This window comes from Podarcis gaigeae, assembly GCF_964106915.1.
Source record: "Podarcis gaigeae genome assembly, chromosome: 8".
Classification (NCBI taxonomy): Eukaryota; Metazoa; Chordata; class Lepidosauria; order Squamata; family Lacertidae; genus Podarcis; species Podarcis gaigeae.
This window is the reverse complement of record NC_139684.1, coordinates 56,971,466-56,999,359: the sequence shown is the minus strand read 5'-3', so window position 1 is coordinate 56,999,359 and position 27,894 is coordinate 56,971,466. Positions and strand designations below refer to the sequence as shown.

At 46.3% G+C, this 27,894-nt stretch overlaps 1 protein-coding gene across 4 annotated transcripts; it reads right to left on the bottom strand.

The window, feature by feature from the left end:
* Nucleotides 1-1,996: 1,996 nt before the first annotated feature.
* Nucleotides 1,997-26,017, bottom strand: CSF3R (colony stimulating factor 3 receptor). 4 transcript variants are annotated; one of them, XM_083751253.1, is made up of 16 exons: nt 25,585-26,017; nt 20,565-20,675; nt 19,469-19,771; nt 16,975-17,098; nt 15,502-15,692; nt 15,133-15,287; nt 12,581-12,752; nt 11,263-11,345; nt 10,347-10,560; nt 9,037-9,246; nt 8,707-8,808; nt 7,569-7,715; nt 6,090-6,230; nt 5,202-5,292; nt 4,329-4,410; nt 1,997-3,642 (listed from the first exon to the last, which is right to left on the bottom strand). In XM_083751253.1, the coding sequence occupies exons 2-16, from the start codon at nt 20,647-20,649 to the stop codon at nt 3,127-3,129; spliced, it is 2,616 nt and encodes an 871-aa protein (XP_083607379.1). In that variant the 5' UTR covers nt 20,650-20,675; nt 25,585-26,017; the 3' UTR covers nt 1,997-3,126. The 4 variants fall into 4 exon arrangements, with proteins under 4 accessions (XP_083607379.1, XP_083607380.1, XP_083607382.1 ...); XM_083751254.1 differs by having other exon boundaries at nt 19,469-19,768; nt 25,585-25,793; XM_083751256.1 differs by lacking the exon at nt 25,585-26,017 and adding an exon at nt 22,403-22,569.
* Between the last annotated feature and the right edge of the window lie 1,877 nt (nt 26,018-27,894).

Sequence of the window (27,894 nt, the reverse complement as noted above, 5' to 3'; positions counted from 1 at the left end):
GCTTTTGTTCTGATGCCGAGCGCGGGCTGCCTGCGAGGTGGCTCAGTGGGAGCGACTTCAGTGCTTGGCAGAGCTTGCTCACTTGGGCTGCCTAGGCCAGCGTTGCCTGCTCTGGCTGGCAGCAGCTCTCTTTGATCTGGAGATGCCTGCTGGGGCTGGAGCTGGCGCTGGGACTTTCTGCATGATGCAAAAAGGGCTCCACCACCACCTTCTTCTTCTTATTCGGCGATCACTCATAGCCGAGTAAGATTGTCTTCCATGAACACGGTCTTAACCATGGTCTGTAAGTGACCATGGAGGCCAATTCTGGATCCACACGGCCTTCCACAGTGAGGTCATAGGTTTCTGGTGAACATCCTTCGCCTCCTCCATGATAATATGACAGCAACAATTGCAGATAACAATGGCTCTCAAAGTGAACCATTCACAGTGGGATCAAGTGTTAAACAGGGTTGTGTTATTGCCCCAACTCTATTCATTATTTTCATTGCCATGAACCTACACTTTGTTGAAGGGAAACTCCCCACCCGAGTGGAAATCATATATTGAACAGATGGAAAGCTCTTTAATCTGAGTAGGCTGAAAGCAAAGAGTAAGGTTCCCATAACTTCCATCATAGAGCTTCAGTATGCTCCACCACCACCAAGCTGTGGGTCCTCCCTAGCAGCTGGGAGAGGCCAGTTGGCCCAGGATTCTCTGCAGACATCAACCTCTCCCAAATTGGTGCCTGTCAGATGTTTTGGACTACAACTCCCATCAGCCTGAGACAGCTACACCAAAAACATTTGCAGATTGGTGTACTTGACTGGGATTGTGTCCATCAACCATTATTTTGTAGCAGATATGACATATGCATTGCTTTTTAAATCCAAAATGATTTTAATCAGAGATGGTGTAGGCTGAACCAGGAATCTTAGGTGCCCCCAAGAGGTGCTGCACCAGCAAAGCTAAGGGTCTCCCTTTAATTGTGGGAATAATATTTTTGTGACCTGTTCAGTGGCTGGTTGGTGAGGGACCCTTGACTTACCTTTATAGGAACTCTGGGGTTCTTTCCACACTAAAATCCTTTAGCACTGCCAATACACTTATTTACAGGTACTGAAAGGGGAATTAAAACAGAGGTGTCATATAGTCTTGGTGCAGTAATGCCCTTCCCTGTATGCAAGCTCTATTTATAGTGAGCTAGTTTAGTTCTAATGTTAATTAAAGCTCCAATGACTTTTAAATGCCTTTTAAAATGTATGTGTCTGGCCAAGCTATCCTGGATTTTGACTTACATTTTTCGTATTTGTTTTGTGCTGTTGTGTTTTCAACCACTTTTAAAAGTAATTTTTTGAATACTAATGTATTGATTGTTATGCTCAATTTCCCCCTAATATATGCACTTTTGTAATCCTTGCTTGGTTGGAGAACTGCATTTAAAAATTAGGATAAGTGTGAATTCGGAAGGATAGCTGTATTTCAAATTGCATGTTGTTTCAGGAAGTACAAATATGGCAGTGTCACCTTTAAACGCAAACCAAATTTCTCCCCCATCCCTTCAGGAGGACTGCAACTGCCTTAAAGGTTTGCATGTGATCTGAACAAGAGGGTTCACGCTCCCCCGCCAGCACCTTCTGTGACCTTGCAAAGTGCCCTGAAGTAGAGCACACTTTGATTCCACTCTTCTTCATTGGGGCCCTGAAAAATGCAGCTGCCCCGAGCAACTGCTTGGGTTGGTTTGCAGATGCACTGGCAGAATATGAAGGGGAAAGCTAGAAAATAATAGATGATGCTCCTCCTGCTCCCTACCCTCTGGTGCACCACCACAGATTGCAACAGAACTATGAGACCCGCATCTTCCAAAGTTCCTAGGAAGTTCTTTAGGGATCATGTTCTGAGTTTCCACCCAACAAAGATGGGGTAGGGGCTGCAGCCAATTCTTGTCTGCAATCTCTGCGTGACGGGTGTTGCGGGAGGGGGAGAGTGCAAGAATTACAACGATGACAAACACAAGGAGAATTGTGGAGCACTTTTAATTTGCAATGTTCCATATACATGATAAATAAACAGCAGCAGTGGGTGTAAACACGTTGAAGAAAACTGGCATTCCCAACCCTACTTCTGGGAACATTCATCCCCTTTGACTTCCTGCTCAGGCTGTGCTAAACAGGGAAAAACCCGTTTCCCCTTCTCAGTTCTCCAAGCTGCTCCTTGGTTTCCCCTCCAAACCCTTTCAGGCAAAAAATGACATTTTGTGGGCACCCTTGTTTCCTGCTACAGAAGGAGCAACACAGTATTTCCTTTGCACAATACGACTTTATGCTAGCATGTACCCTGGCCTGACCTTTTGCATTTTTGTGACGACTGCGATGGCTTTTAGCAAACAAAGCTGACTGATGAAATGAGAAAGGAGCAACTTCATGATGATTCTGAGTTTCTCGGGCTGCTCTTTTTCTCATGCCTCTTCCTTTCCCTCCTCCCCACCTTGGGAGGTTCTGGATTATGGCTCTCATCAGCTGGCACTGTGCTTTCTGCAGCTTCTCCACGGCTGCTCCTTCTTTCCCCAACACCTTTGCACAGCAGAGGCAGATGTCCCCAGAAATGGGGCCAGCCCAGGGAGTTTGCCTTTAGGTATGGCCTGCCCCTGTTTTTCTGAGCCGCAGAGACCATGCCACATGGGGAAGAGAAGGGAGTCTCCATTTGCAGGTGCTTGGTAGACTTGAGGTGGGTTGTCCATGCAGGTCCAGGGTCACAGCAGCAGGGGACAGCACGAGGTCATCAGCAGGGGTTGAATAAGGGGCCACAGTTATGGAAAGGAGAAAGAACCCAAGGCAGGGCTCCTTGCAGTTCTGTCTCTTCTTGGTTCGAGATGGAGGAAGCTGCCTTATACTGACCTTCTGCATGCAAAGCAGATGTTCTTCCACTGAGATACACCCCTTCCCCTAAAGGGGAGCAAAAGGCATCACTCAGGAAACACCACCTCAACATCTGCTCCACTTTCTTAGTCTCTCTAGGGTGACACAAAATCTAGGTGGCTGGATGTTTGGCTGGAATAATTCAGTGCTTCCTCCAGTGAAGGAGGAGAAGAAGAATGCAAGAAGCCACAAGCAGCTCCAGTTTGATGCTCCCCCTGTCAATCAGGTTCTACAGTTTTCGGAAGTTGCTCAGGTCTTCATCCCCATCAATTTTGAGGCCCTGGAGCAACGGGAAATCTAACAGGGCCCTGTCCAGGAAAATGGCATCCTCCTGACAACTGTAGTCAAGCTCTCTGTTTGGATGGTCGCTGTGAAACCACAGGTTCTCGTAGGGCTTTGGGCTTGGTGTCCTGTCGCTTAGGAGGGGCTGCATGGAGTTGGAGCGTGTGTAGAAACTGGGCAAGGCCTTCTGTTGGCTGCAGTAGCTGTCCACAAACACCTTTGCGTACTGGACAGACTCTGGGCTGTTCACGTAAGAGGCTGGCGCTGGGTCACCGGTTGGCAAAGTGGTCTCAGCATCAGCCACATAAGATTCCAAGGAGGCTGTCATTGACCCATCCTCCAGGGCCTTAGCAGGTTCCCCCTTCCCACAGGAAAGGCATTTCTTCTCATCCGCTTCAATCACCAAGATGGCCGAAACAACAACAGGGCTGAGCTCGCACGACTTTGGAGCCTGGAGGATCTCCTGGGAAAGAAGGCAGTAGGTCAAGTTAACAGCTAATGGCTACAGTACAGGTCACCCCTCTGTTGGGTGAAAGGAAAGGCCCATCATCCCTTGAGGTGGAATAACCAATCCCGGTGAGGCCTCAGAATCAGATGATCTCTGAACATGAAGGCTTTGCAGTGTTGGTCCTCATAGCTAGAAAACTGCAATAATCTTGGATTCATCCATGTATTCATCTGGACCAGTTGTCTCCAACCTGGTGCCCTCTGGACACTTTGGACCTCCACTCCCATCAGCATAGCCATATGGTGCTGGTGCCAGTGCTGGCTGCAGCTGATGGAAGTTGTGGTCGAATTTGGCTTGAAGACAGGAGGGTGGCAAAGGCTGACCTGAGCCAACAAAGCACAGCTGAGGCCCATGTCCTTAAACATCCCTGGTCTGTGGCTGCTGACCTTTGGGGTCTGTATGTGCTGATACCTAGCTGTGGCTACTACACGATGTGGGGCTTGTGATGTGCAGAACTCAGGGTGGGTCAGGACAGAGGGGCTGCCCATGTTCCCAGCCGTGCCACCTGCCCATGACTCATGCTGCAGGTGAGATGTGTGTAAAATGTGGGTCAGTATTCCGAAAGGCCTGCACAGGTAGGGGAGGAATAGGAGGGGCAGCAGGCCAAGCCCAAGAGATTCCACCCCCCACGCTACATTTACCTCTTGCAGAATGGCTGGTGCCCATTTGCCAAGGCTGCTGTTGGCTGGGTCAGGGACGCTGGGCCAGAACTGGGTTTTCATCCTGTGGGTCACATGAGAGAAAGATATCTGGTGAGACTCAACATCCCAGGAGGAAAGTGTTTAGGCTAGCTGGACATCCCACGAAAGGCAGGATGTCATTGCTTTCGCTGTGTCAGCCTGATTCCCATTCAACCACTAAGGGCCCAGCTCATTGCTCCTCCTTTAATTCTCCATTGTCCCACTCCTCCAACTACTGTTGTCCCATACTTTCCCCTCCCTAAATCCTGATATGCATAGGAAATCTCCATCCTTTGAAATCCACAATTATCTGAATTTTGTGATGTAATTATCCACTCAAACAGTGTTCACAAAAGTGCATTAAAAGCTCGCACAAAAATGAATATATTAGTGAAATTAACATACACAAGTCCATTATATTCTTGCACAAATGTGTACGTCAGTCAAAAGAGTACAGTATATAAAATATGTTTGTTAGGAGAAATTCATATTAAAATGCTGATGAATTTTAATGAGGATTTTTTTTAAAATTGCAAATTGCTGCAAAATGTGGAGAACTGAACTTAAGTTTGGGAAAATGAGAAACCTAAATAACTGAAATTGACTGTTCCTTCCCTCCCTACTCTGAGTCCCGACTCATTCTTTCTCCTTGTCCTTTGCTTTCATGCTCATTCCCTGCTTCTTCCCTACTTACATGCCAAGCCCTGGTCTCTTCCTTTCCTCCTGCAAATATCTCATTTCCTATCTGAGGCCCTCTGGGCAACAACTCTGTTTCCTCATCTGCTCTCAGAGATGACAAGCAGGATGAGTTCTGCAGCTCCTCCCAACACTCACCTCTTGCTCTTCTGAAAACAGATGACCAGGACAATAATTGCCAGCAAGAGGAGTCCAATCAGCATGTAGACAAAGGGGAGGTCCATGTCATCTGGAAGAGAGAGATCACAGAGGAATAAGCCCAGGTGATAGTGGTGGCATGTTAAGAGGATCTTCCGCATTTGGGGCTGGAGGAGAGAGAGGAGGATGGGGTGCACTTGGACTTGTTCAGCCTTGCAATGTGAGCCACAATGCATGTCAGGAATGTGCTCCCACCGAGTGCAGCAGAAGAGTCAGCCTCAGAAATTGAGCTAAGTGAGCAGGGGGCCGACTCTGCAAATAAGAGCTGGCTGTCAGAGTACAGAAAGGGCTGTCTGGCCCCACTCCTTCCCAGGGAAGATGCTGTTAGCTCCCAAGGAGAGGAAGAGTTGGAAGGTGGCCAGAGCATTGCCAGGCAACCAGAGATAAGCCAGAGTCTGGGGCTGCGTCTTCTGGGAGTGGGGAGGAGACAGGTCAGCCATTCAGTCCCTGTACTAGGAGACTGGAGAAGCTCAGAGAACAATGGAAGGGAAGGAGAAGATAGGTAGGATTTTGGCATTCTTTCTGTTGGGGAAGGGACAATGATTCAGACTGATGTTAATGAGAGCAGGTGGGAAGCTGTGTTCTGGATGTATTTTTCTTGTAAATAAACTTACATAAAACTGACGGAGAGTCCTTGCTGCTTATCAGGCTGCTTGCCTGCCAGATCGTTATAATGCAGCCAGTTCACATGTGGCACTCTCCCCTCCTGGGGTTTCCAGCAACTGGTATTCAGAAGCATTGCTACCCCCAAGTGTGGAGGTAGAGCATGGGGACAGCCCACCGCCCCCATGAACCCAGCCCCACCCTCCGTCCTATGGTTCTGCTTACCAATCGCCTTGGTATAGAACGTAAGGATGGTACCGTTGGTGCTCCCACCCACTGTTGAGGCCATGATGTGCACCCTGTACATTCTGGAAGGCCAGAGGCCCACGATGGTGAAGGTGTCGACTGAAGAGTTCACGACAGCACCTAGGAAAAAGGCAGTCATGTTTAGCCCCCCCCAGGGTGAAAGTGTAGCTGAGGCAAGGGGCTCTGAGGCCAGAGGGTGGGTGGATTTGACAAAAGGCCACCTGGCAACACTTCGGACAATGTGGCCCCTAGTCTAACCTATGAAAGCTGGTGTCACCGTAAATTTTACCAACATGACTCATGTTGTTCTGGCCCAGTAGGTTTTAGAAAATATACAAAACCCTATTCAGTGGAAGTTATAGCATTGTATATGCTTTGATAGGCAACCTACATGTGAAGGGATATAGAAAGGTATAGAAGAGATTGTGAAAGGATGTAGTGAGGAGAATCTGCTTGCTTGGACTGTATAATGTGTCGAGATTGTGCGGGAAAATCTCACCCTTGAGGTACGTAGCCCAATAGTAAGTAGGCACCCTGTCCTTCACTAAATCAGACATCCAGCTTTCCCTCCAAGAACTGGTTCACCCACACTTCTGTTTCCCCCGCAATTTCTTCCAATTTTCTAGCCATGGGTCCAAGAGCTTTCTTTTTTTGTCTCACTGCTTTCTTCATGAAAACCTGCAGTTTATTGCTGAATCAGAACGAACGCCAATCTGCAGCAAACCCAATCGACGTTTGTTCCAACTGAGCAGTGAAAAGTGGGCTTTTCTGAGGAAAGTGGCAGGACAACAAAACAAACAAAAACAGAACCTATCAAATACCTGACTAGAAACAAACAGAAGTGTGCATGAGCCCTATGTGATTTAATTTCTACACATGCGTAAAACTAAGCCTCAGTATAAGCCTGGGTGATTTATAGGCTGGTGGACTCCACTTCTGTGGGCTTTCCAGAGGCTGCTGCTACAACCAAGGAATTATCCACACTTATCTCTTGCCCCACTCATTCCAGGCACAGGCCTGTGTTTAAAAGCTCTGTGTCTGAGCATCCCCTGACCCCCAGAGCTTTACCACAACACCTGCTCTTTAGCACTGAATCGGAGCAAACAGTAGTAGCTCCAGAGCAAAAACAAAAAACAGGGTCCTTTGGACATGGAGCTTTAAAATGTGGAGCATGCCTAGAAAGAGCAGAGGACAGGTAAGTGTGGATAAGCCCCAGGTAAAGTTGTCTTAAACATCATAATGGTGGGGCTGTTGAAGAAATCCACTACACCTCCAGGCCTGTTGACCAGAGGTGAAGTTAGACACCCAGCCATCTGTGCAGCAACGCAGATCCCTTCTTCCAGCCCAACTTGAGCTCTCCTTGTCCACTGGCCTGGCAATTCGGGGTCCTCCCACCCTTTGCTGGGGGGATATGAAGTGACACAAGTGGGAGGGGCTGAATGTATGGGTGTGACTAACTTTTCAGGTCCTCGTTGGTGCCGTTCCAGAAAATGGTGTAGTTGGTGATGAAGCCATGCCGCTTTTCAACCGGGATGGGTTCCCAGTGAAGCTGAGCTGTGGACTTACTGATACTCCCCGGGTGGAGTTTGGGGGTGTCAGATGGAGCTGCAGAGGGAGAAAAGGTGGGTTATTATTATTGCAAGCAGCAAACCAGGCTCACAGGGGGTGCAGGGGGACCGATGGGTTTTATTAGGGCAGATTCACAGCATAGTTTTGAAGCACATGGCTTTCCCCAAAGAATCCTGGGAATGGTAGTTTGAGTCCCAGCTCTGTGAGACTCCAGTTCCCAGGATTTTTGGGGGGAGAAGTTAGGCACTTTAAAGGCACATTGGGCGTGCTTTAATCACATGGTGTGAATCCACCCTGAGAAAGGCAATCTGGACCAAGGCTTGCTAGCAGTCATCCCTGGAAGCTGCTCTTAGTTCTACATCTCAGAAAGATAGTTCCTGAACATGTGCAGAGTATCTTTCCAGCATCACTGTACATCCACAAGCACCCCCTAACCCAATCAGAGGAAGTGGCATCCAAAAAGGTTTAGGGTTAACTCAAATACTAGCATGGGAATTTATAATTTTGGAAATTAAGTTGTGGGGCATGAATATCGGGGGGGGGGGGATCCTCCAAGTCTAAGGGGACCATCCAGAGATGTCTTTGCTATGATTCATTTGTGTGTTCTCATGATGGTATCAGGGCAGTTATAAGCGATTCCAATACTCTTTGGGGCAGACTTACTGCTTTGTTTCCAATCAGTGCATATCAGGGTTTGTCTTGCTTTTGTTGCACAATAGCACAAGAGTTCCCCTCGGCCTCCAGACAGCAATAATATGGTAACACTGGTGAAGCTCTGCAGCACAACTAATGAAGCAGAATGGCGTGTGGATGGTCCAACTTAAATCCACCACTAATGCACTATTATTGTATCAATTACAAGCTGCAGAAAAGAACCTCCCTCTTGCAACCACCCACATTGGTCTGGACGGTTCCCAAGATGCCGAACGAAGACAGTTTTGTTGGAAGGAATATAGTTTTATGCATCTAAATAAAACTGTGCATCCCCAGATGATGGCAGCTGAGCAGAAGCAGGGGGAAGCCATACCTTTCTGCCTGGTGTAAACTTCCAAATACTGGGGCACCCCCACTCTGTCCCTGTAGAGTGGGTAGATGGAGATGTTGTAGCGTTGAAAAGGTTTCACGTTTTCTGAAAGAGAGAAGGGGAAGGTTGTCCGTGGATGTGAGAACGGGAGCCAGAACATCAGAAGGTGAGTTTGTGACTGAAGAACAGTCTAGAATGATATGTATCCATTTCACAGAAAAGAGTGTGGAGGGACTCTCAGCTCTCCTACCCCACTAAAGGGCATCCCTCCTCTGTCTCCCAAATGGCTCTTCCAATGGATGAAAGGGCTCCAGCCCTCTCTCTCCCTCTCACCTTGGATCAGAGCACGTGTGATGGTGCCACTCTGCACTTTGGTCCATCGCATGTTGTTGTGACCGTGGTTGCCGTCGGATGAGTCTTCCGCCGAGGTCATGCTGTGCCACTCGATGATGTAGCCCCTGGCTGGTGTCGCTGGGGGATCCCAGTGCACCCAGATGCTTGTCTCGTTGTGAGGGGAGGCCTGGAACTTGGGCACGGGTTGACCTACGGACAGTATCAGAAGATGCAGGGGAGATGGTTAGAATTATAGGCAAGAGAGCATAAGAAGGCAAACTGGTGATGGGGTGGGGGGAATCATAGAGTGATGAAAATGACCCCAAGGGTCATTAGTCCAGCCTCCTGCAATGTCAGAATCACAGCTTAAGAACCTCTGACACATGGCCATCCAACCTCTGCTTAAAAGCCTCCAGCGAAAGGAGACTCCCTCAGAATGTGGTGGACTCTCCTTCAGTGGAGGACTTTAAGCAGAGGTTGGACATCAGGGATTCTTCAGCTGTGATTCCTGAAATGGCAGGGGTTTGGACTAGATGATTATCAGATCCCATTTGACTTTACAATTCTACGATTCTGTGATTCTAACTCTTGAGGTAGCTTGCTCCACTTTCAAACGGCTCTCATGGTCAGAAAGGCAGTGGACTGTCCTTTGTTGGAGGTTTTAAGCAGCGGTTGGATGGCTATTTGTCAGTTGTGACTCCTGCGTTGCAGAAGGTTAGACTAAATGACCCTTTGGCTCCCTTCCAACTCTACAATTCTACAATTCTATACAATCGCCACACAGTACATACGTGTGCTTGGAGATGGCAATCGGCCTCTTTATCATTGCTGTGCCTTAGTCGTGAAAGACCTATGCAAGACCTCAGTATAAGCTTTTTTAAAATTCTAAAAATCCAAAGCACAACCCCCTTTTGCCCATTTCTCCCATCCTGTACCTATCTTTGGAAAATCTTTGGATAGGTACAGAAATACCTGTGTGTGTTCTCCAAAGAGAAGATAACAAATGGAGAGAGAGAGGGGAGTAATTGAGGTGAGGGGCTTGCGCACCCACCCTGATACCCTCGGTCAAGTTGCATCCATTAGTGTGGATGGCAAGCAGTAGAACAGAGATGAATATCCAGGATGGGAAAAAACCCAGAAAAATGTGGCACACAGAAAAACCAAGCCCCAAGACTTGTGGAGAGGGAAACCCAAAAATCCTGCAGCTGGCAGGGAATACGCTCATATTCTTGAGACAGTGAATGTATTGAAAAAGGTGTGTAAAAGTAACTCTTTGCAGGAGAGCAGCCCAAGGTTGATGAGGCTCCTACCTTTCTTCTCAGACAAGTAGACTTCAGTGGGCTGAGATGAGCCTTTAGTGTTGTAGGCCATGAGATAAATCTTCTGGGTTCCAAGTGGAAGTGAGAAAGTGCAGCACGTCTCAGAGGTGTTGCACAGTGGCGATGGCTCCCCGCTGTGCCGCCGGGTGCTGAGGGTGGCCATGTAACCCAAGATTTTCCCATGGGCCTCATTGGGTTTCATTGGCTGCACAATAAGAACAGAAGAACATAAGAAGAGCCTGCTGGATCAGGCCCATGGCCCATTTATTCCAGAATCTTTTTCTCACAGTGGCCAGCCAGATGCCCCAATGGGAAACCCACAAGCAGGATTCAAGCACAAGAGCCCTCTCTCCTCCTGTGGTTTCCAGTATTCAGAAGCATTGCTGCCTCCAACTGTGGAGGCAGAGCAGAGTCATCATGGCTAATAACCATCGACAGCCCTCTCCTCCAATCAGTCTAATCATCTTTTAAAGCCATTAAATTTGGTGGCCATCACTGCATCCGGTGGCAGTTGCATAGTTTAACTATGTTTAGCTGCGTGACGAAGTCCTTTCATTTATCTGACCTGAATCTCCCAACATTTCTTGATAAAGACAGCCTCTTGTTGCCCACTTTACTGTAAGGGGTTGCTTGCTTAATGAGTGAATCAAAAGTGCACATTATATCCAACATGGGAGGGAGCAGATGACCCTGGATTAGCCTCTTGCACCTTATGACGATGCCTCCTGAGACTGCAAGACACAGATCTCATGAGGGCTTCTTGCCTTGCACAAGCTGGTGCCCTCCAGATGTTTTGGAATGGTCAGATTGGAGCTGATGTGAGTTGTAGTCCAAAACATCTGGAAGGCACCAGGTTGCGGGAGGTTGGTTGGCCTTGAGGTCTGCAATGTAGTCCCCCGCCCCTCACCTTCCACAACAGCTGCACTTCCGTTCTTGCCTCTGCCTCCCTGGTCTTCACTTTCCACCAGGCATCAAGCTCTCCTGAAGGCGCTGGAAGAGAAAAAGAGGCTTTGGGTCCATCTACACTGGAGTTTAATGTGAATTTGAAGTTGCTTGTGTCTCTCTTGTTTTTGTTGTGGTAGGGTCCACACCGTATCCTCATTAAAGTGGCAGCCCACACTCCCACCACCGCTAAATTTGGACTCCCATCCATGGGAAGAAAATTCAGTATAGGCCCAGGCTGTCTGAAGGACCCTATTCTCCCATACAAACCTTCCCTGGGGTTTGTGATCTTTGGGGAAGACCTTTCTCTTAGTCCCAACACCATCATAGGCACACTTGGTGGGGATGTGGGAGAGGGGCTTCTTGGTGGCTGCTCCCTTCCTTAGAAACACTAGATTGGCTCCTTCCTTGTAGTCCTACCGGCAGCTGAAGACTATTTTATTCCAATAGGCCTTTGGGAACTGACTATTTTTCAATAGCTTTTAATACTGCTGTGCTGTTTTATTATCTGTATTTTAACAGAGCTGGTTATTTATATTGTATTAATTCTATTAATTATTGTTATTATTAATAATAACATCCTGCCCTTTTGTCAGATCAATACTCAAGGCATAAATTAAAACAACACAGATAAAATACGGAAGTCTATTCGAAAGTAATTAAACTCTTATCTTTTGTATGTTTTTAGCCTTCCGTATTTTATCTGTGTTGTTTTAATTTGTGCCTTGAGTACTGATCTGAAAAAAGGAGATTATTATTAATAATAACAACAATAGTACAAAATTGCAGGTTACCTGACGGTGGGTACACTGAACTGCCTTGTGTGGGTAGCTGGTTCCCCCCCCCCACATGTGGGGTGGAAAGTGATCCTTTCCTGGGTGCTGCCTTTCATGACACCCCTGGCTTCCATTTTGTTTCTGTCAGCCCAAAGGAAAAGAGGTAGCCTGTTGTTTTTCAATGGCTGTTGCTGGAGGTACCTTGGCGGTCCTTTTATTTTTGAATCTGCTCTTGAACAGAACAGCTGTACAAAAGCATGGGCAGATAAACTCTTTCCCTCCATGGTTTGAGGCCAGATCGGTTCTGAGGCTGCCTCCCAGCAGCTTCTCCTGGCTCACTCAAAACCCTTCAACAGCACAGGGAATGAAGGAACCCTTGGTTCCTTATTTGGATGAGCTTCCCAGTTGAGAGCTTAGGAGGGGCTCTGGACTAGCCCCCTGCCCTGCTTCCCCCTTGACAACATGGCCACAGGATTTCGGAAGAGACTGCACATCCTTTCCACCCACCTTTCTCATGGGTGGTGAAGTTCACCATTGGACTCCAGTCACTCCAGTAGCCGGCTCCACCAAATCTCTGGCAGCGCATCTGGAAGTGGTAGAGGGTCCCAAAGAGGAAGCCGCAGTGCCGCACACGCCACACTTCCTGCCTTTCCCAGGTGGGGTTGGTGATATTGTGGACCTGGGGGGGGGGGGAAGCGAGAATGAGAATGAGCTGTGATTCCTGTATTGCAGGGGCTTGGACTGGGTGGGCCCCTTCCACCTCTACAATTCTACAAAGAATAACAGCCAATCGTCCAAGGCTGCTGTGCCATTGGGCCCTTGGGTGTAGGGATGTTAGAGGAAGGTTACCAGATGTCCCCGTTTCCCAGGGACAGTCCCCAGATTTACAAATCAGTACCCTGACAAAATCCATCCCTTTCAACTGAAGTTGAAAAGTGTCCCTGGATTCATTGAAAAAAATCTGGTAACCTTATGTTCGAGTGGAAATTTATCCTACTAAACACACCTTCTGTCTGCAGTTTTGAGTAATGTGCATTGTAAGCACTTTCCCCTAAAATAAAGCATTTTTCTTTGTTGTTTCCACTAATATATTCTTTGTAATTAACACTTTCCCCTAATAAATGCATTTTGGTAAATGGTCGGTCAGAGAACTGCACCACAAAATCCGGATATGTGCAAATTTCAAAGTTCTCATATCGTTTCAGAAAGTGCAAATTTAATAGATTTGGCTTTCAATGTGAATGGAATAGAACTTCTCCTTGACCCCTGTGTTCAGAGCCCAGCCTTCACCAACTCTTTGCCCTTGGCCAGCACAGCCATGCTGGCTGGGCTGATGGGAATTATAGTCCATAATGGCTCCATTGGCTTGGGCTGGTGATGCTTGCAGTCCAGAATGGCTGCCTTGGCTAGTGTTGATGAGAGTTGTAGTCTGGAACATCTGGAGGGCAAAGGCTGCCTCAGACATCACTGGTAAGGTATGGTGAGAGAGCACCAGCAAAGAGGGGTGACTTGCACCCTTGATGCTCCAGTAACAGGGGAACTGGACCACTGCAAGCCCCAAACCAGGCTGTGCTTGGCAGGATGACTAATCATAGCTAATTGTGGGTGAGCTGATCTGGAGAAAAAATAGCTCAGTTGCACATTTGCTTATTTGAACAGCAGGGCTACCACTGGAGCAAAAGAAAAAGCAGCAATAGAAGCTGGCAGAGCCAACATGAGGCTGATGAGCCCCTGGCTTGCTGGTTGCCAGGGAACAGCCTGGGAAAGAAGTGTGAAGATAAGGGACCAGGTGCTGTGTGTGTGTTTTAGGGATGATGGATGTGACACAGGACAGGAGTGAAGGAGAACAGGTATTCTTCCATCTTGTCATTATTCTGGTCTCAAGCATATCAAGAAATACCTAAAATTATTAAATCATCTGTTCAGGTCTCCCCACAACTATCATTATTGAATATGTGGAGGGACAACATGAAAACATGTTGCACAAAGAACTTTTGACATGGATGCTACCAGCAGCTAGGATCCAAGCGCCCAGCAGTGGAAAACCCTGAGAAATCTACATTTGTCTTTTTGGTATAAGAACTTATGGACTTCATATATTTGCATGTTTCCAGGAGGCTGAAGGATTCAGAACACTTCTGTGTCACCTGGTGGGACTTTATTTCCTATGCTTCTTAGAAGCTCAGCATCCACCATCCACGTCAGCTTGGGAAATATGCCTTGATTTATATTGATGTGCCAGCATTTCTTCTCTGATTATTTATGGTTTGTTTGCTTAGCATACAGTATGAAGTAATACCCTGTTATTGCACTTTCGGGTTGGTAAATATGGGAATAAATGTGTAAATAAAACAGTCATCAATGGGTTAACAGCAAAGCCAAGCACGTCCTGGGGGTTGGGGGTGTGCTTTCTCTTGCATCAAAAAGCTGCTCTTGAATGAGAGCTAGGAACCCCCTTCAGCCCTTGAATGAGAGCTAGGAACCTCCTTCAGCCCTTGAATGAGAGCTAGGAACCTCCTTCAGCCCTTGAATGAGAACTAGGAACCTCCTTCAGCCCTTGAATGAGAACTAGGAACCCCCTTCAGCCCTTGAATGAGAGCTAGGAACCTCCTTCAGCCCTTGAATGAGAGCTAGGAACCCCCTTCAGCAATGGAACTGGGTGTGTGCGCAGCAGGGGGAGGCCTGCTTTGATCTCCAGGCTCCCTGTTCGGAAGAGATACTTGAAGTATAGGTGGGTTCCCATGAGGCAATAACAGCAATAACACAGCAATAACAGCAAGAACCTTTACTGAATTACATAACTAGGAAACAGGGGCAAAGCAATTGCTTATATACATTGCTGAAAGTCTGGGCCACTCCCACTCCCAACGTGATTGGCTGTCCAAACTTCCAAGCTGTGAATCACGACTCAGAGTTCAAGGGCCAATGGCAGAGGCCCAAATCCTGAAATGTTCTGTGACTGGACATCATGTATCAAATCAGAATACAGGGGCTCAGAATCCTTAGTCCAGACTCAAGCTCAGGCAAACACAAACCACTGAATACATAGCAATACTCACCAGCTTCCACTCCTGGTTGCCCTCTGCCTGGTAGCTCAGGTCACATAACTGGTGCATGTGCTCGCTGTCTCTCCCTGCTTCCCACATGACAGATATGCAGTCAGTCTCCTCGGGGATGGACTGCATGGCGTGGATGGTTGGGGGGTCCAGCTTGGCTGAAATGAGAAGTGCAGGGCAAAAAGCTAAGGCAAGGGCAGTGGTGTGTGTGTTAAAGTCTGATCTTGAAGCTCTGATCCAGCCAGGCTTTTCTTCTATGGAAAGCCTCAGCTAGCATTTGCATCTTTCATTTCCAAACTCCCCACCTCAGGCAGAAGCGCTGCAAAAAGATGCAAAGTCAGGGCGGACTCCGCTGCCTCTGCCTCCACACACCTAAATCGATGGGGTCTGCACACAGCGGCTCAGAGCCCACTTCTCCCAGGGCGTTGTTCACCGACAGCCAGAAAATCATGGGGTGGTAGAGCAGGAGGTTCTCTCGGCCGATGGTGCAGGAGTTCTGCCCAGGCAGTGGGGTGCAGCTTGCGGGGACGGCCTCTGTGGGGACTTCACACACACCCTGGTTCCTGGAACACCAAGAGAGCAGTCAGTCAGTGGCTGCCAGAGGAGGAAGTACCTTTGACTTCTCTGTGGTCCCACCATGCGCAGGGGTGGGTGAAATGGGGCACTGAACTCCACAAATCAGTGCCTTAATGTGCTCATGCTGGGTGACTCAGTTCAAGGAGGTACAAAACTGCCAAATTTTACAGACCCTCTAAGTATCCCTATTTTCCAGGGATGTCCCTGATTTAGAGAAGCCACCCTGGTTTCTGATTTGATCCCAGAATGTCCTGCTTTTGCTTAGGATGTCCCTATTTTCATTGGATAAATGTTGGAGGGCATGGAGTTGCTTGACCCCTGAGCTGTCTGAAGGCAATCCTGTATAGGGAAGGTTTATTTTTTAAAAAAAGTTTAATGTTTTATTATGTTTTTATATACAAGGCTTGACCATGTGAATGGTCACAGAAATCAGCGAGAAATATTCGAACATGCAATCAGCATCGGATACCCATGAAATGCTTACAAATGTGTAAGGCGATGAAGCTGTAACTCGAAAGACAGTGGTTTAAGTGTTTTTGTGAAGGGCGGCAAACCATCGAAGATGACCCTCCGTCTGGCAGACCATCGACGAGCAGAACGGCAGCAAATGTTGACAGAGTTCGTGAGTTATTGATGTGGGATCTGTGTTTGTCCCGGAAGAATTGCATATTCCGTGTGAAATAGTTACTGAGGTTGCTGAGTTGTCCCACCCTCCATATTCTCCTGATCTGGCCGCCCCACTGGATTTCTTTCTTTTTGCGAAACTGAAATCTGCACTGAAAGGCCACAGATTTTCCAACATTTCACATGTTCAAGTTGCTGTGAAAGCAGTACGAAAAGAGGACTTCTCCAGAAGTTTCCAACAGTTCTATGAATGTTGTCAACAGTGCATTGTCTCAGAGGGGGTCTACTCTGAAGGCCTGTATTTCTCGCTGTCCGATTTCTGTGACCATTCACCAAACTTTCTGGTCACACCTTGTATGTGGAAGCTGCCCAGAGTTGATGGGGCAGCCCAATAAGATGTGTGAGGTATAAATAGTAAAATTACCATTATGGAATGAGACATCCCTATTTTCAGCAGAGAAATGTTGGAGGGTATGATTTTACAATTTTCATTCTCATTGTCTGGCCACCAGCCCAAACTTTTGGCATTTCCCATAAGATGATCTGTCAACTGGCCTAGAGGTTCAAAGCCAGGGTCCGAATGTGGGAGACAAAGTTCCCCCACTGCCCCCACTCCACACTATTAAAAAAATTATATTTCCTTACCGGTATCCCTTCAGGGCCACACTGACTGGGAGGAAGCTGTCTTGCCCAGGGTCCCACCGGCACGTGAGGTTCTTCGTGGTGACATTCATAATGCAGGTGAGGTTTTGGGGTTGTGCTGGAGGATCTGAATGGTGGGAAAGGGGGACGGAAGAAGAGAAGGAGATGAATTGCATCCCTGCATTCAGTGGGGCTGAACTGAGATCTGCATCTGCCACCCAATGAAATTTGAATTCTGTGTTTGAGATTTGTCTCTGATATTTCACAGTGGACATACAATGGAATCTCAGACAAACACTTCTTTTCCCAGTAGCAGCACTTGAGATGAGGCAGTTTATAAAATTACATATTTGATACCTACCAAAAACATAGCAATCAACAGATGCCAATAAATCTAAAGCACTGGAATGCTATGGGGAAAAATAAAATGCAAAACTTGGCTGGTAAAAGATAAGAAATGTTCCCCATTTTTTTAATATTCATTCTGGTTCTGTCAGAAAGGAATTGTCATCCAGGGCAGATCAGTTAGGGACCCTGGTAATTTCTCCCTTCACCTGAAGAATACAGCTTGGCTCATTTACTAAAATCCTCTGGAACTATCTGCTTGGGATATGCTGCAGTCTCATTTGCAATGGTTTCCACAAGAAGAATATGGTTGCTTTCCAGAGTTTTGACTAGAGAGATGGTAGAGTGGATCACATCACAGTAAACCCTTTGCTAACTTACAGGCTACCAGTCAGGCTCAGCCCAAGATATTTTGCTGCCTGAGGCAAAGGGGCCTGATCCACATGTTGAAGCTGACCTGACAGGCAGCCAAGTCTTCCTTCAACACTAGCAATGGGACAATGCCTGCCACCCCACCTGTGGACAGCAAACTGTGGGGGCACATACTACTTTAATTTCTGATGCCTCACTGCCACTGTCCACTCACCAGGGTTTGCCACCTCACTCTGCCTCTTGGTAGGGCTGGGCTTGTTACCAATTGGCTTCTGGGTTCAATTAAAGGTGCTGGTTTTGACTTTTTAAATCTTAAATACTCTGGGACTAGAATAGCTCAAGGAATGTCCCTACCTCCTGACAATGAACACTTAGTTCTACTTCAAAAGACTCATCACCAGAGAAGACGCAGGCTCTTTGGGGGGTTGTGCTGCTCCTAATCTAGGGTCAGCTTCCTAAGAGAGGTACTCTTGGCCCCCATTGCTTCTTTTTAAATAATTTTTGTTAAATTTTCTGTTTTACAATTTAAAGTAAAGTAAAGGGTAAAGGGACCCCTGACCATTAGGTCCAGTCGTGGCCGACTCTGGGGTTGCGGCTCTCATCTCGCTTTATTGGCCGAGGGAGCTGGTGTACAGCTTCCGGGTCATGTAGCCAGCAGGACTAAGCCGCTTCTGGCGAACCAGAGCAGTGCACGGAAATGCCATTTACCTTCCCACCAGAGTGGTACCTATTTATCTACTTGCACTTTGACTTGCTTTTGAACTGCTAGGTTGGCAGGAGCAGGGACTGAACAACAGGAGCTCACCCCGTCGAGGGGATTTGAACCGTCGACCTTCTGATTGGCAAGTACTAGGCTTTGTGGTTTAACCCACAGTGCCACCTGCGTCCCTATGACAATTTAAAGTACCGGTACTCAGTTTTACATCCTTAAGATATCAATGACTTCTCTTTCCATGGTTCATTCTACATATCATAAATCCCTGCATATTTGCAAAAACTATACCATTCAGTATTCCATTATTACATCCATCAAAACTTAATTACACTGTTGAATTTATCTTAATGTTGCTAGCGTTTTCAGCTGTACACAGTTATTTCCCATAAATTCAATAAACGTTTTCCAATTTTCTCTAAGCATATGTTCTTCTTGTTTGCTTATTCTACATGTTAAGTCTGCAAGCTGCGCATATTCTGTCAACTTAAGTTGCCATTCTTTTTTGGTTGGGACCTCGCTTGTTTTCCATTTTTGGGCTAACAGAACATGGGCCGCAGGAGTGGCATACATAAACAACCTTTTATGACACCTGGGAATTTAAGTCTGAATTATTCCCAACAGGAAGGATTCTGGGGTTTTTTGGGGGAAAGTACTTTTACACATTTTTTCCAATTTATTACGGATCATTTCCCAACACTCTTTTACCCTTCTACAAGCCCACCACATATGAAAGAACGTTCCCTCTACGTCTTTGCATCTCCAGCACATCTGATTCAGTCCTATACATCTTAGCAAGCCTACTTGGAGCTAAATACCATCTGTAAATCATTTTCAAGTATTTCTCCTTTTAATGCAGAGGTTTTACCCCAGTGGACTTTTCCGGGATTTCCTTGTTAACGAGGATTTCCTTTTACTGTTGCTTTTTGGAAGTTTTGCACCGATCATGATTTTCCTGCTTTTATCATTGTAAACCACCTTGATTCTTTTGTTAAAATGAATGCCCACGTATATCAAAGATGCCTCCTGCCCCATGTCCCTTGCTCTGCAGCACCAGGGTGCACTTACATCCTGCACGAATCTGGATGACCTTCATCATCTGTGGCTTCTGTTTCCTCTTTACATAGCAGCTCAGAGTGGTCACAGTCTCATTGATGGGCCCGATGGTGATGTTGGAGACCTCTGACCCATTGTGTAAACTGTACTGGGTCCCTGTCAGGAACTCTTCGTCCAGTTTCCACATCATCTGGATTTCTTCATCGTCTCGGATGAGGCAGGAGCTTCTCCAGATGGTGCAAGAAGCTCTTGCTGTGGATCCCAAGAGAACCACTGGGGAGTCTGTGGTGATGCTGCTGCAGGCCAAGGATCCTGCTGGGCAAGGAGAGAAAGACTTATTGATTTATCCCACCTTTCCTCCAAGGAATCTCAAGGCGGCTTACGTAGTTCTCCTCCTCCCTGGTTTATCCTCACAACAACCCCATGAGGTAGGTTAGGCAGAGAGAGGCAGTGACCAGCACAAGGTCACCAGGAAAGATTCATGGCTGAATGGGGACTGGAACCCTGATCTCCCAGGTCCTAGTCTGATGCTCTAACCACTATGCAACGCATAGGCTTGGGAGAGCAACATGGCTCTCACCAAACCTCAGGGAAGGAGGCCTCACAAATCCACCTGTTGCTGCAGCTGTGGCAAAATGCACTACTACAGCTGTTTGTGGTTGGTGGCACATGCAATTGTGAATACTTTGACACGGCTGTTTATTCTATACTGTTAAGTATGATGATGAATTCTATTTAAGTACCCCTTTTTAATCTTTTGTACGGCTTCCTTGGAAAGTGGTGGACTCTCTTGCCTTGGAGGTTTTTAATGAGAGGTTGGATTATATATTTACGTGTGATTCCTGCATTACAGGAACTTGGGGTCCCTTCCAACTACAATTTTATAATTCTGCGCTTATGCAGTATATTGTTTATTATATTGCTGTGTTGTCAAGCAGCCTGTGGCCTTTAAAAAAAAGTTAAACTTTTTTTTGTACTTTGCTGTAAGAAAAAATCTATGATTCTATTAAATGAAAAAAAAAGAAAGAAAAAGGAATCAGCTGCACATCACCTGTTGTTCAATTATGCCCCAGATTGGCCCCATCTAGACAGCAGAATGGCAACCTACCTCCTGGGAGCAGAAAGAAGCAGGCAGAGCATCCCAGAAGCAGCATCATTTGCCCCCTGGACCAGGGCTTCTTAGGGCTTGCCATGGTGTTGCTCAGGGTTCTGGCATCACCTGGAATCCAGAGAGAAACACTTTCAGGCACTTAGAACTTCGAAATCCCTTCATGACACTATGGCTGGGGAGGGGGATGTTTTCACCTCACGCGATTGGCAATAAATGCTGCCAGTCCTAAACCTAGGTGGGATTTACCTTGGAGGAAGGGGACACATCTAATAAGAAGGTGCGCAGTTAGAATTTCACCACCTTTTGCATTGCACAAAGAGGATTATCATGAGGCATTAGCACCTGCTAGGCAATGTTCTGGGCTGCTCTGCGCCCTCTGCATTCGGTTTCAGGCATGCCAAAAATATCCATGACCTGGCTTTAGAAGTTCTGTGTCCCATCTTTGGGACACAGGAAGAATAGAAGACGCAGAGGCTGTGAGGAGACAATGCAGTTGCAAAGTTTTGTTAATCCTTAAGATTGACATAAGCAGTGTGACATTTATCCAACCGTGTTAGAAAAGTTGTTGTTTCTGTGTGCTAGCAAGTCTCATGATCAATAGTTTACAATTAAAGAGAGCCAGATATAGCCAAACAGGTTTTTGTGTATGTGTCGTTAGGGAAGTGTATTGAAAAGTCCTGGATGAACAAATTAATAGCAAGAAGGCATATGAACACCCCACAAGCAAATAAATATAGATGCAGTTCTCTAGCCAATGTGTATAAAAATACATATTTTAGGAGAAAACTTCAAAATTTTCACTTATCCAGATTTTGTGAAGCAGTTCTTCAACTGGCCAATGTTTACCAAAATGCATTTATTAGGGGAAAGTGTGCAAAAAGATGCCTGCATTAGTGAAAACAGCATAAGCTTGCATTATTTTTGGAGAAAGTCTTGCAAATGTGTAAATTAGTAAGACTACATACAAAAATGTGCATATCAGGATAAATTTGCACTAAAATGCTGACAGAGGGTTGTAACCAATGTCCGTTCTACCCTGAGTAGAGCCTTTGAAATTTATGAACGTGGGTGCATTGATTTCAGTGGGTCTCTTCTGAGTATGACTCAGGGCTTATCCACGCTTTCTTTAGTCCCTCTTCTTTAAAAACAACAATAACAGCAGCAGCAGCAACATAAAATCAGAATGGACCATGATGATAATCTAGTCCAATGTAGGAATCTTCTTTACAGAATTGTCAGAAGGTCAATCAGACAATAAAAACCTCTTACTATTTGGAGATTGGGGTGGCATGTAACAACAGGGATTGCAGCTAACGTCATGCTAATGTATTTTTAATTTTAATGTATTTTTAATCTTTGTTGGAAGCCACCCAGAGTGGCTGGGAAAACCCAATCAGATGGGTGGGGTATAGATAATAAATTATTCTTATTCTTATTATTTGTACACAGCCTTATTTTGGATGCTATCCAATTAATCTCTGCTAGAGCTGCCCCCCAGATAGCTGTACTATACAACAAGCAGGATACAGTTTGAGCAGCAGAAACTGTTATTATTGATTCAAATGAATGGTGGTCTGAAGTATAATAAAGTGTCTTTCTAGCCCTGAAATGACCAGGCAGGTGAATTTTTAACCACCTCAAAATAAATGCGTCACAGAGAGTTTTTGCAAAGATAAAGCCAAAGTACTTAAGTGGGCAACACTGTTCAATTATACAACCACTTATGCTGTGTATGCCTTTTGATGCACACCACCAATTTAGTCAATATAATGAGCAAATTAACCTCCCTGATTGCCATAAGTTCCAGATTTGGAAAATAATAATCTCATACCTACTTGGGGGAATGAAACAGGAGCCACACCATCTGCAGAAATCGAGCTGTGTGTGCGGAAAGGAAGAAGAGAGCTCCTGAACAATGTCATTTATGTATCGATTAAGTAAGAGTGGGGCTAAAACGCAGCCTTGTTTTACGCCACCCTTGATATCAATACTGAATCTGAAAGGCAGTTTGCAAGTCCGGTTCAGGTGTCGGCATCAGCACCAGAGCAGGGATGTTGTGTAAGAAGGGACAGGTGTTGATTCGCTGTTGGTCAACTGAATCAAAGGCAGGTGTTACATAACCAATGCAACACACACACACCTTCCTGGTGGGGAGCTAATGTTCTTCACTACCCTTTTTTGCTTTCTTTTGGAGATTGCCTCTAGTTTACATTCACATCTGCACCACACATTTATAGCACCTTCATACCACAGTCAAGAATCCTGGGAAATGCCATTTATTAAGGGTGCTAAGAGTTGTTAGGGGACCCCTTACCATAGCGGTCGACTTTTCCCTTTTCTTATGAGGAATCCTATTTGGAATAAGGGAATTTCCCTTAAAAAAAGAAACGTTGACAGCTATGCCCCTTACAGAGGTACAATTCCCAGCCCCATTAAATACGTCCGCTCTCAGGTTTCTTTGAGGATGGGGAAAGTAATGACTGTGAAAGTAGTATAAGTGTGCTATAAATGTATGGCATCGATGTGACCTTTCTCTCTCAATCCCAGGTGTGGGAGGGTTGTGTCTGGTTAGGAAGGGAAAGGCACTCTTCACATTCTCAGAGGAATTCCCTGTTGCTGCTGCAGAGCTGAGCCTGGGATGGAAAGCAGGGCACTAATGCCTTTGTTGAAGAAGGCCTTGTAGATTTGTAACCCCCCCGCCTGTCAGAGAGAAGGGCTTCTGGGCTAGGCTTCTTCCTGACCTGCTAGTTTACTATATGCAGAATTTTGTGTGTGTGGCATTTAATTGTGTGGGTCCCCAATGATGTTTCTGGGGCGGTGAGGGAGGCCAGACACATGCTCACCTTCTTCGGGAGAACTAAGGGGGAAAAAAGGCTAGACAAAAACAATGAGATGAATCACTGATATTGGGATAGTTCTGAAGGCCCTCCCTGGTGAGCTGACAGGTAAATTAGGGATTGTCATGCTATGCCTCAAGTCTACAACTCTCTGCTCCATTTATCTTTTTTACATTAGTTATAGCAGAAAAACAACTGCTCTGAGCTCCTCACTTCTTTGAGTGGAGAAAAGTTCCAGGCACTGTGCTGCTGGATTTAATTAGCTGAAGATGAGAGAGAGCATTAGGTGCTTTGCACAATTTAGTTTATTTGCAGATATGTAGTTTGAACATTTTGGAAGAAAACTAAGGACACTTCTACCACAACCCCACCAATCCTGCATCACATTCTGAGCCTGCTATTGTCAGATCCCCGACACTTGTATCTGTTGACGCTTGTAGCAAAACTAAATTGTGCTGTCATAGAACTCAGAAGAAGAATCTAAAGTGCCCCAAGCTCAGCTGCTGTGATGGGTCCATCAGAATGAATGGCTAGTTCTTCCAGCAACAGATGCATGTCTGAATGCCAAGGATAGGGCACAGGGTTGTGGCAACCTCACAGGCATAAGGCTAGCTCACAGCTAGGGGAGGCTGATAGAAATTTGAGTTGTGACTTGGTGCATGGGTTAGGGCCCTATACTTAGTAGTTCTGTGGGTCGGTAGGCTAGGAGCACCACTCTTAAATAACAACTCTTGCATACTGCAAAAGAGGCAAAACCCACAGGCCACCACTCATTCTTTAATGCCAGGTCTGATTGGCCTAATTGTTTGGGTACTCCACAACCATGACAAGTGGCTGGTTTCTGGAATGGTGGCTGATGTTGTGAGCAGTCATTGGCTCCCTTCATGGGTGGGTGGCATCTACAGAGGGACAAGTCAGTCAGTTTCAGTTCATCTCAGTGTCTTGTTTTCCCAGTCTTAAGTTCAGTTCTCTAAATTTTCCATGCATCAGCTTGCGATTTGGGTTTTTTTTAATGCATCAGCTTGAGATTTGGGTTTTTTTAAATATGCCAGCGCTTTAGTGTGAATTTCTCCTAATGTGCACATGGTTTTCCCCAATCTACACATTCTTGCAAAAAAAATCTTATTATAGCATGCATTTCTGTCTGTTATTTTCACTGATATAAACATTTCAATGTATTTTATCCCAGAATATGCATTTTTGCACACATTACTTGGCTGGAGAATGACATTGCAAGATTTGGAGAAGTGCCCATTTCAAAGGGCAGCTTCATTTCATAAAGGGTGAATTAGGGAGCTTCGCCTTTAAGTGAGAACGGAATCAGATTCCTCCCTCATCCCATTGGCAAAATCCTTCACTGGTGGGAATAAGTGATCTGTCCAGGGCATGCCTGCTGCTTTCCTGCCATTTTTGTCTTTCCTAGTTGTGTGTTTTCCTCTTTTTCTTTTCCCGAGCAAGCGCTAGATACAGCACTGGTCTCTCTCTGTTCCCAACATAATGCAAGCGTAGAATTTAACAGCAATCAAACTCCTGTTTGGGGGCAAAGGAGGTACACCCCAACATTTGGTTGGAGGTCCCACTTTTGTTCCCTATTAGCCATGGAGTCTAAATGGAACCTCCATGTGCTGGGGCACTCTGCCTTAATGCCAGACAATGGGGACAAAGGGGGAAATGGTCATCCCCTCAAGCCTTACTTGTGGGTGCTGGGGGGTCTGGACTAGACAGTTCTGTGGCTGACCTAGCAAGACCATTCTTCTGATCTCTACCCCACAACTTTATTCTGGAGACATTTCCATCGCAAGCAGAGCTGTCCTGTGTCCCACATATCTGGAGCAGAGTTCCAACTATCTCCCGGTACAATGTTTAGCTCTACATGTCAGCATTACCCAGCACCAAAATGCCAGCTGGCCACTCTTCTTTGGCTTGGCATTCTCACCCACAACAGAGTGAGTGGGAACCCTTCCCCGACTGGCACACACAACTACCACCTAACAGAGGAAGAAGGGGTAATAATGCCCCATGAGCCCCAGAATACATTTAGAATGACATTCTTTAAGACAGCAGACCCTGGACAGGGCAAAACACAGTCATAATCTGGCGACACAACTGAGCACATGGCCCCATGCATTGAGTGGCAAGCTATTAAAAAATAAAAAATATCTGGGATCCCCAGAACTTACCTCTGCTTATTTTCCACTGACTCTCTGTTCATTCTGGGAAATGGCGAAGCTGGAGATTGGAGTGGAATCAGCTGCCAATGTGCTGCGTCCCCTGAATAAGTTTGTAAAGAGAGAGTGGGGGAAACACACAAATTTCTGCTTCCCAGCTCAAGGACTGCCGTTACTCCGCTTCTCTCTCTCGCCCTCTCGGCAAGGTAATTGCAAAATGCTTCTCCAAAGGCGTTATCTGCCCAACAGTGTCTCTCAGGAAGGAAGGAACTGTGTGGCTGGCACACTCACACACACATGCCACGCAGGGCTGGGAGAGGCAGCCCCTGCCTCAACTTCCCCAACCTTCACAGCTTTATAGGGGCTTTGCAATGTGCAGGCGGTGTGGCAATCTCCATCACCTTTGCTGTCAGGCAGAGACGGCTCAGAACCTGTCAGAGCAGAGACAGCCGCATGGGTGATCTTCAGGAGGTGGGGGGCAGAAAGGTGTGACTGGGCCTGACTCTGCAGCCCAGCAAGATCTATTAGGATTTAGACTAGTGGTCCCCAAACTTTTTTGGGCCACTGTCCTCTTGGTTCCATAAACTCATCCCCAGTGCCCCTTACCATACGCTGTTAAAAAACATAATTCATAATAGTTTGCATGACCCACAAAGGAAGATAACAGCACAATAAAATTCAAAGCAGTCACAATTAATTGCACATTTATTCAAAATCCAATTAAAACCATTTTGTTTAATTCAGTCAACAGATCCAGTGATAGTCTGATAGTCATTTACACCTGCAGGAGCCCCCTGCTACCCTTTTGGCTCTTAGTGTCCCCCCCCCAGACAATCCCACAGCCCCCAAAGGGGAGTTACTGCCCGCTGACCCTGCTCTGTTAGCAAGGGGGATCAGGAGTAGTTTATAAAATAAAATAAAATTGAAGTGTGCAGATGATTATGAAAAATCGTCAAGAGACTCACTTGATAAAATTGATTCGGAACTGTGTGTTAGGTTCCCTGCAATCTCTCCTTAGCGTCAGAGCTGTTGTTGTGCTGCCCCAGAAAGCTCCCAAATTGCAACTTGCTTGGGGAAGGAGTTGGCCACAGAATGCTGAACAGCAGGGCAGCTTCTGCCAAAGCAAGAGGGACATCAGTTTGGCATGGAGGACTTCTTAAAGAGCCACGAGACCTGGGAGGGGTGGGGGGTAAGGAAAGTTGGAATGCATTCTAGGTCCCTGTCTTTGGCATCCTTCAGTGCTTGCAACAAGTCAAAGATTAACTTATTTCTATTAAAATGATAGAATCATGGAATTGTAGAGTTGGAAGAGACTCCCAGAGGCATCTATATATATATATAAAAGGATGTCACATAGAGGAGGGAGAAAGGTTGTTTTCTGCTGCTCCAGAGAAGCGGACACGGAGCAATGGTTCCAAACTACAAGAAAGAAGATTCCACCTAAACATTAGGAAGAACTTCCTGACAGTAAGAGCTGTTCGACAGTGGAATTTGCTGCCAAGGAGTGTGGTGGAGTCTCCTTCTTTGGAGGTCTTTAAGCAGAGGCTTGACAACCATATGTCAGGAGTGCTCTGATGGTGTTTCCTGCTTGGCAGGGGGTTGGACTTGATGGCCCTTGTGGTCTCTTCCAATTCTATGATTCTATGATTCTATGATTCTATGATTCTATGATCTAGTCCAACCCCTGCAATGCAGGAATATACAGGTGGCCCATATGGGGATCGAACCCATGACCTTGGCATTTTCAGTACCATGCTCGAAGCAACTGAGCTGAGCAGTAGAAAATAGTATCTAGGCTTCATTACAATATGACAACACCTTACCTCCCTTTAACTAGAGGGATTTCAACCTTATGTGATTGAAGGCTGGCTGGTTGAAAATATGCAAGTTAAGTGCAAACAATCTGGAAAGCTCTTTTTGACTGGCATTTCCCAGCATGGAAAGACATTTTCAGCTCTCTGCCTTGCTGAGGGGCCGGTTGCTCAGCGCATGGGTTCTGGGATGCTCCCTTGAGATTTTGCAGGGCCATCCAAGTTCCTGCAAAATCTCACATGAGCAAAATCTCACATGAGCTCTAGGCTTCCAGAGCAAGCACATTGAGAAGGCCATGCTGCCCACCCCAGCAAGGGGGAGAGCTTAAAAGCTCAACAATGGTACCTGCTCAAAGTACAGATCCAAAGATGCTCCAGTGGTCAGAATGGAGGGAATTTGGAGCTTGGTAGGTTATACATGCACGGGGCTTTGGAAGCTTCACTGTCACTATTTCTGTGTGGGTTTCAATCACATGCTGGCAAATTCTTGTTGTACAATTAAAGCTAATTT

Bases quoted from the DNA above. Each gene is read 5' to 3' on its own strand.
- CSF3R (XM_083751253.1), bottom strand. From the start codon at position 20,649: ATGGCAAGCCCTAAGAAGCCCTGGTCCAGGGGGCAAATGATGCTGCTT. The intron at 19,772-20,564 runs GTAGGTTGCCAT...CTCCTTGCCCAG, and splicing joins CTTCTTTCTGCTCCCAGGAG to CAGGATCCTTGGCCTGCAGC. The intron at 15,288-15,501 runs GTGTGTGGAGGC...TTCTCATTTCAG, and splicing joins TGCAGACCCCATCGATTTAG to CCAAGCTGGACCCCCCAACC.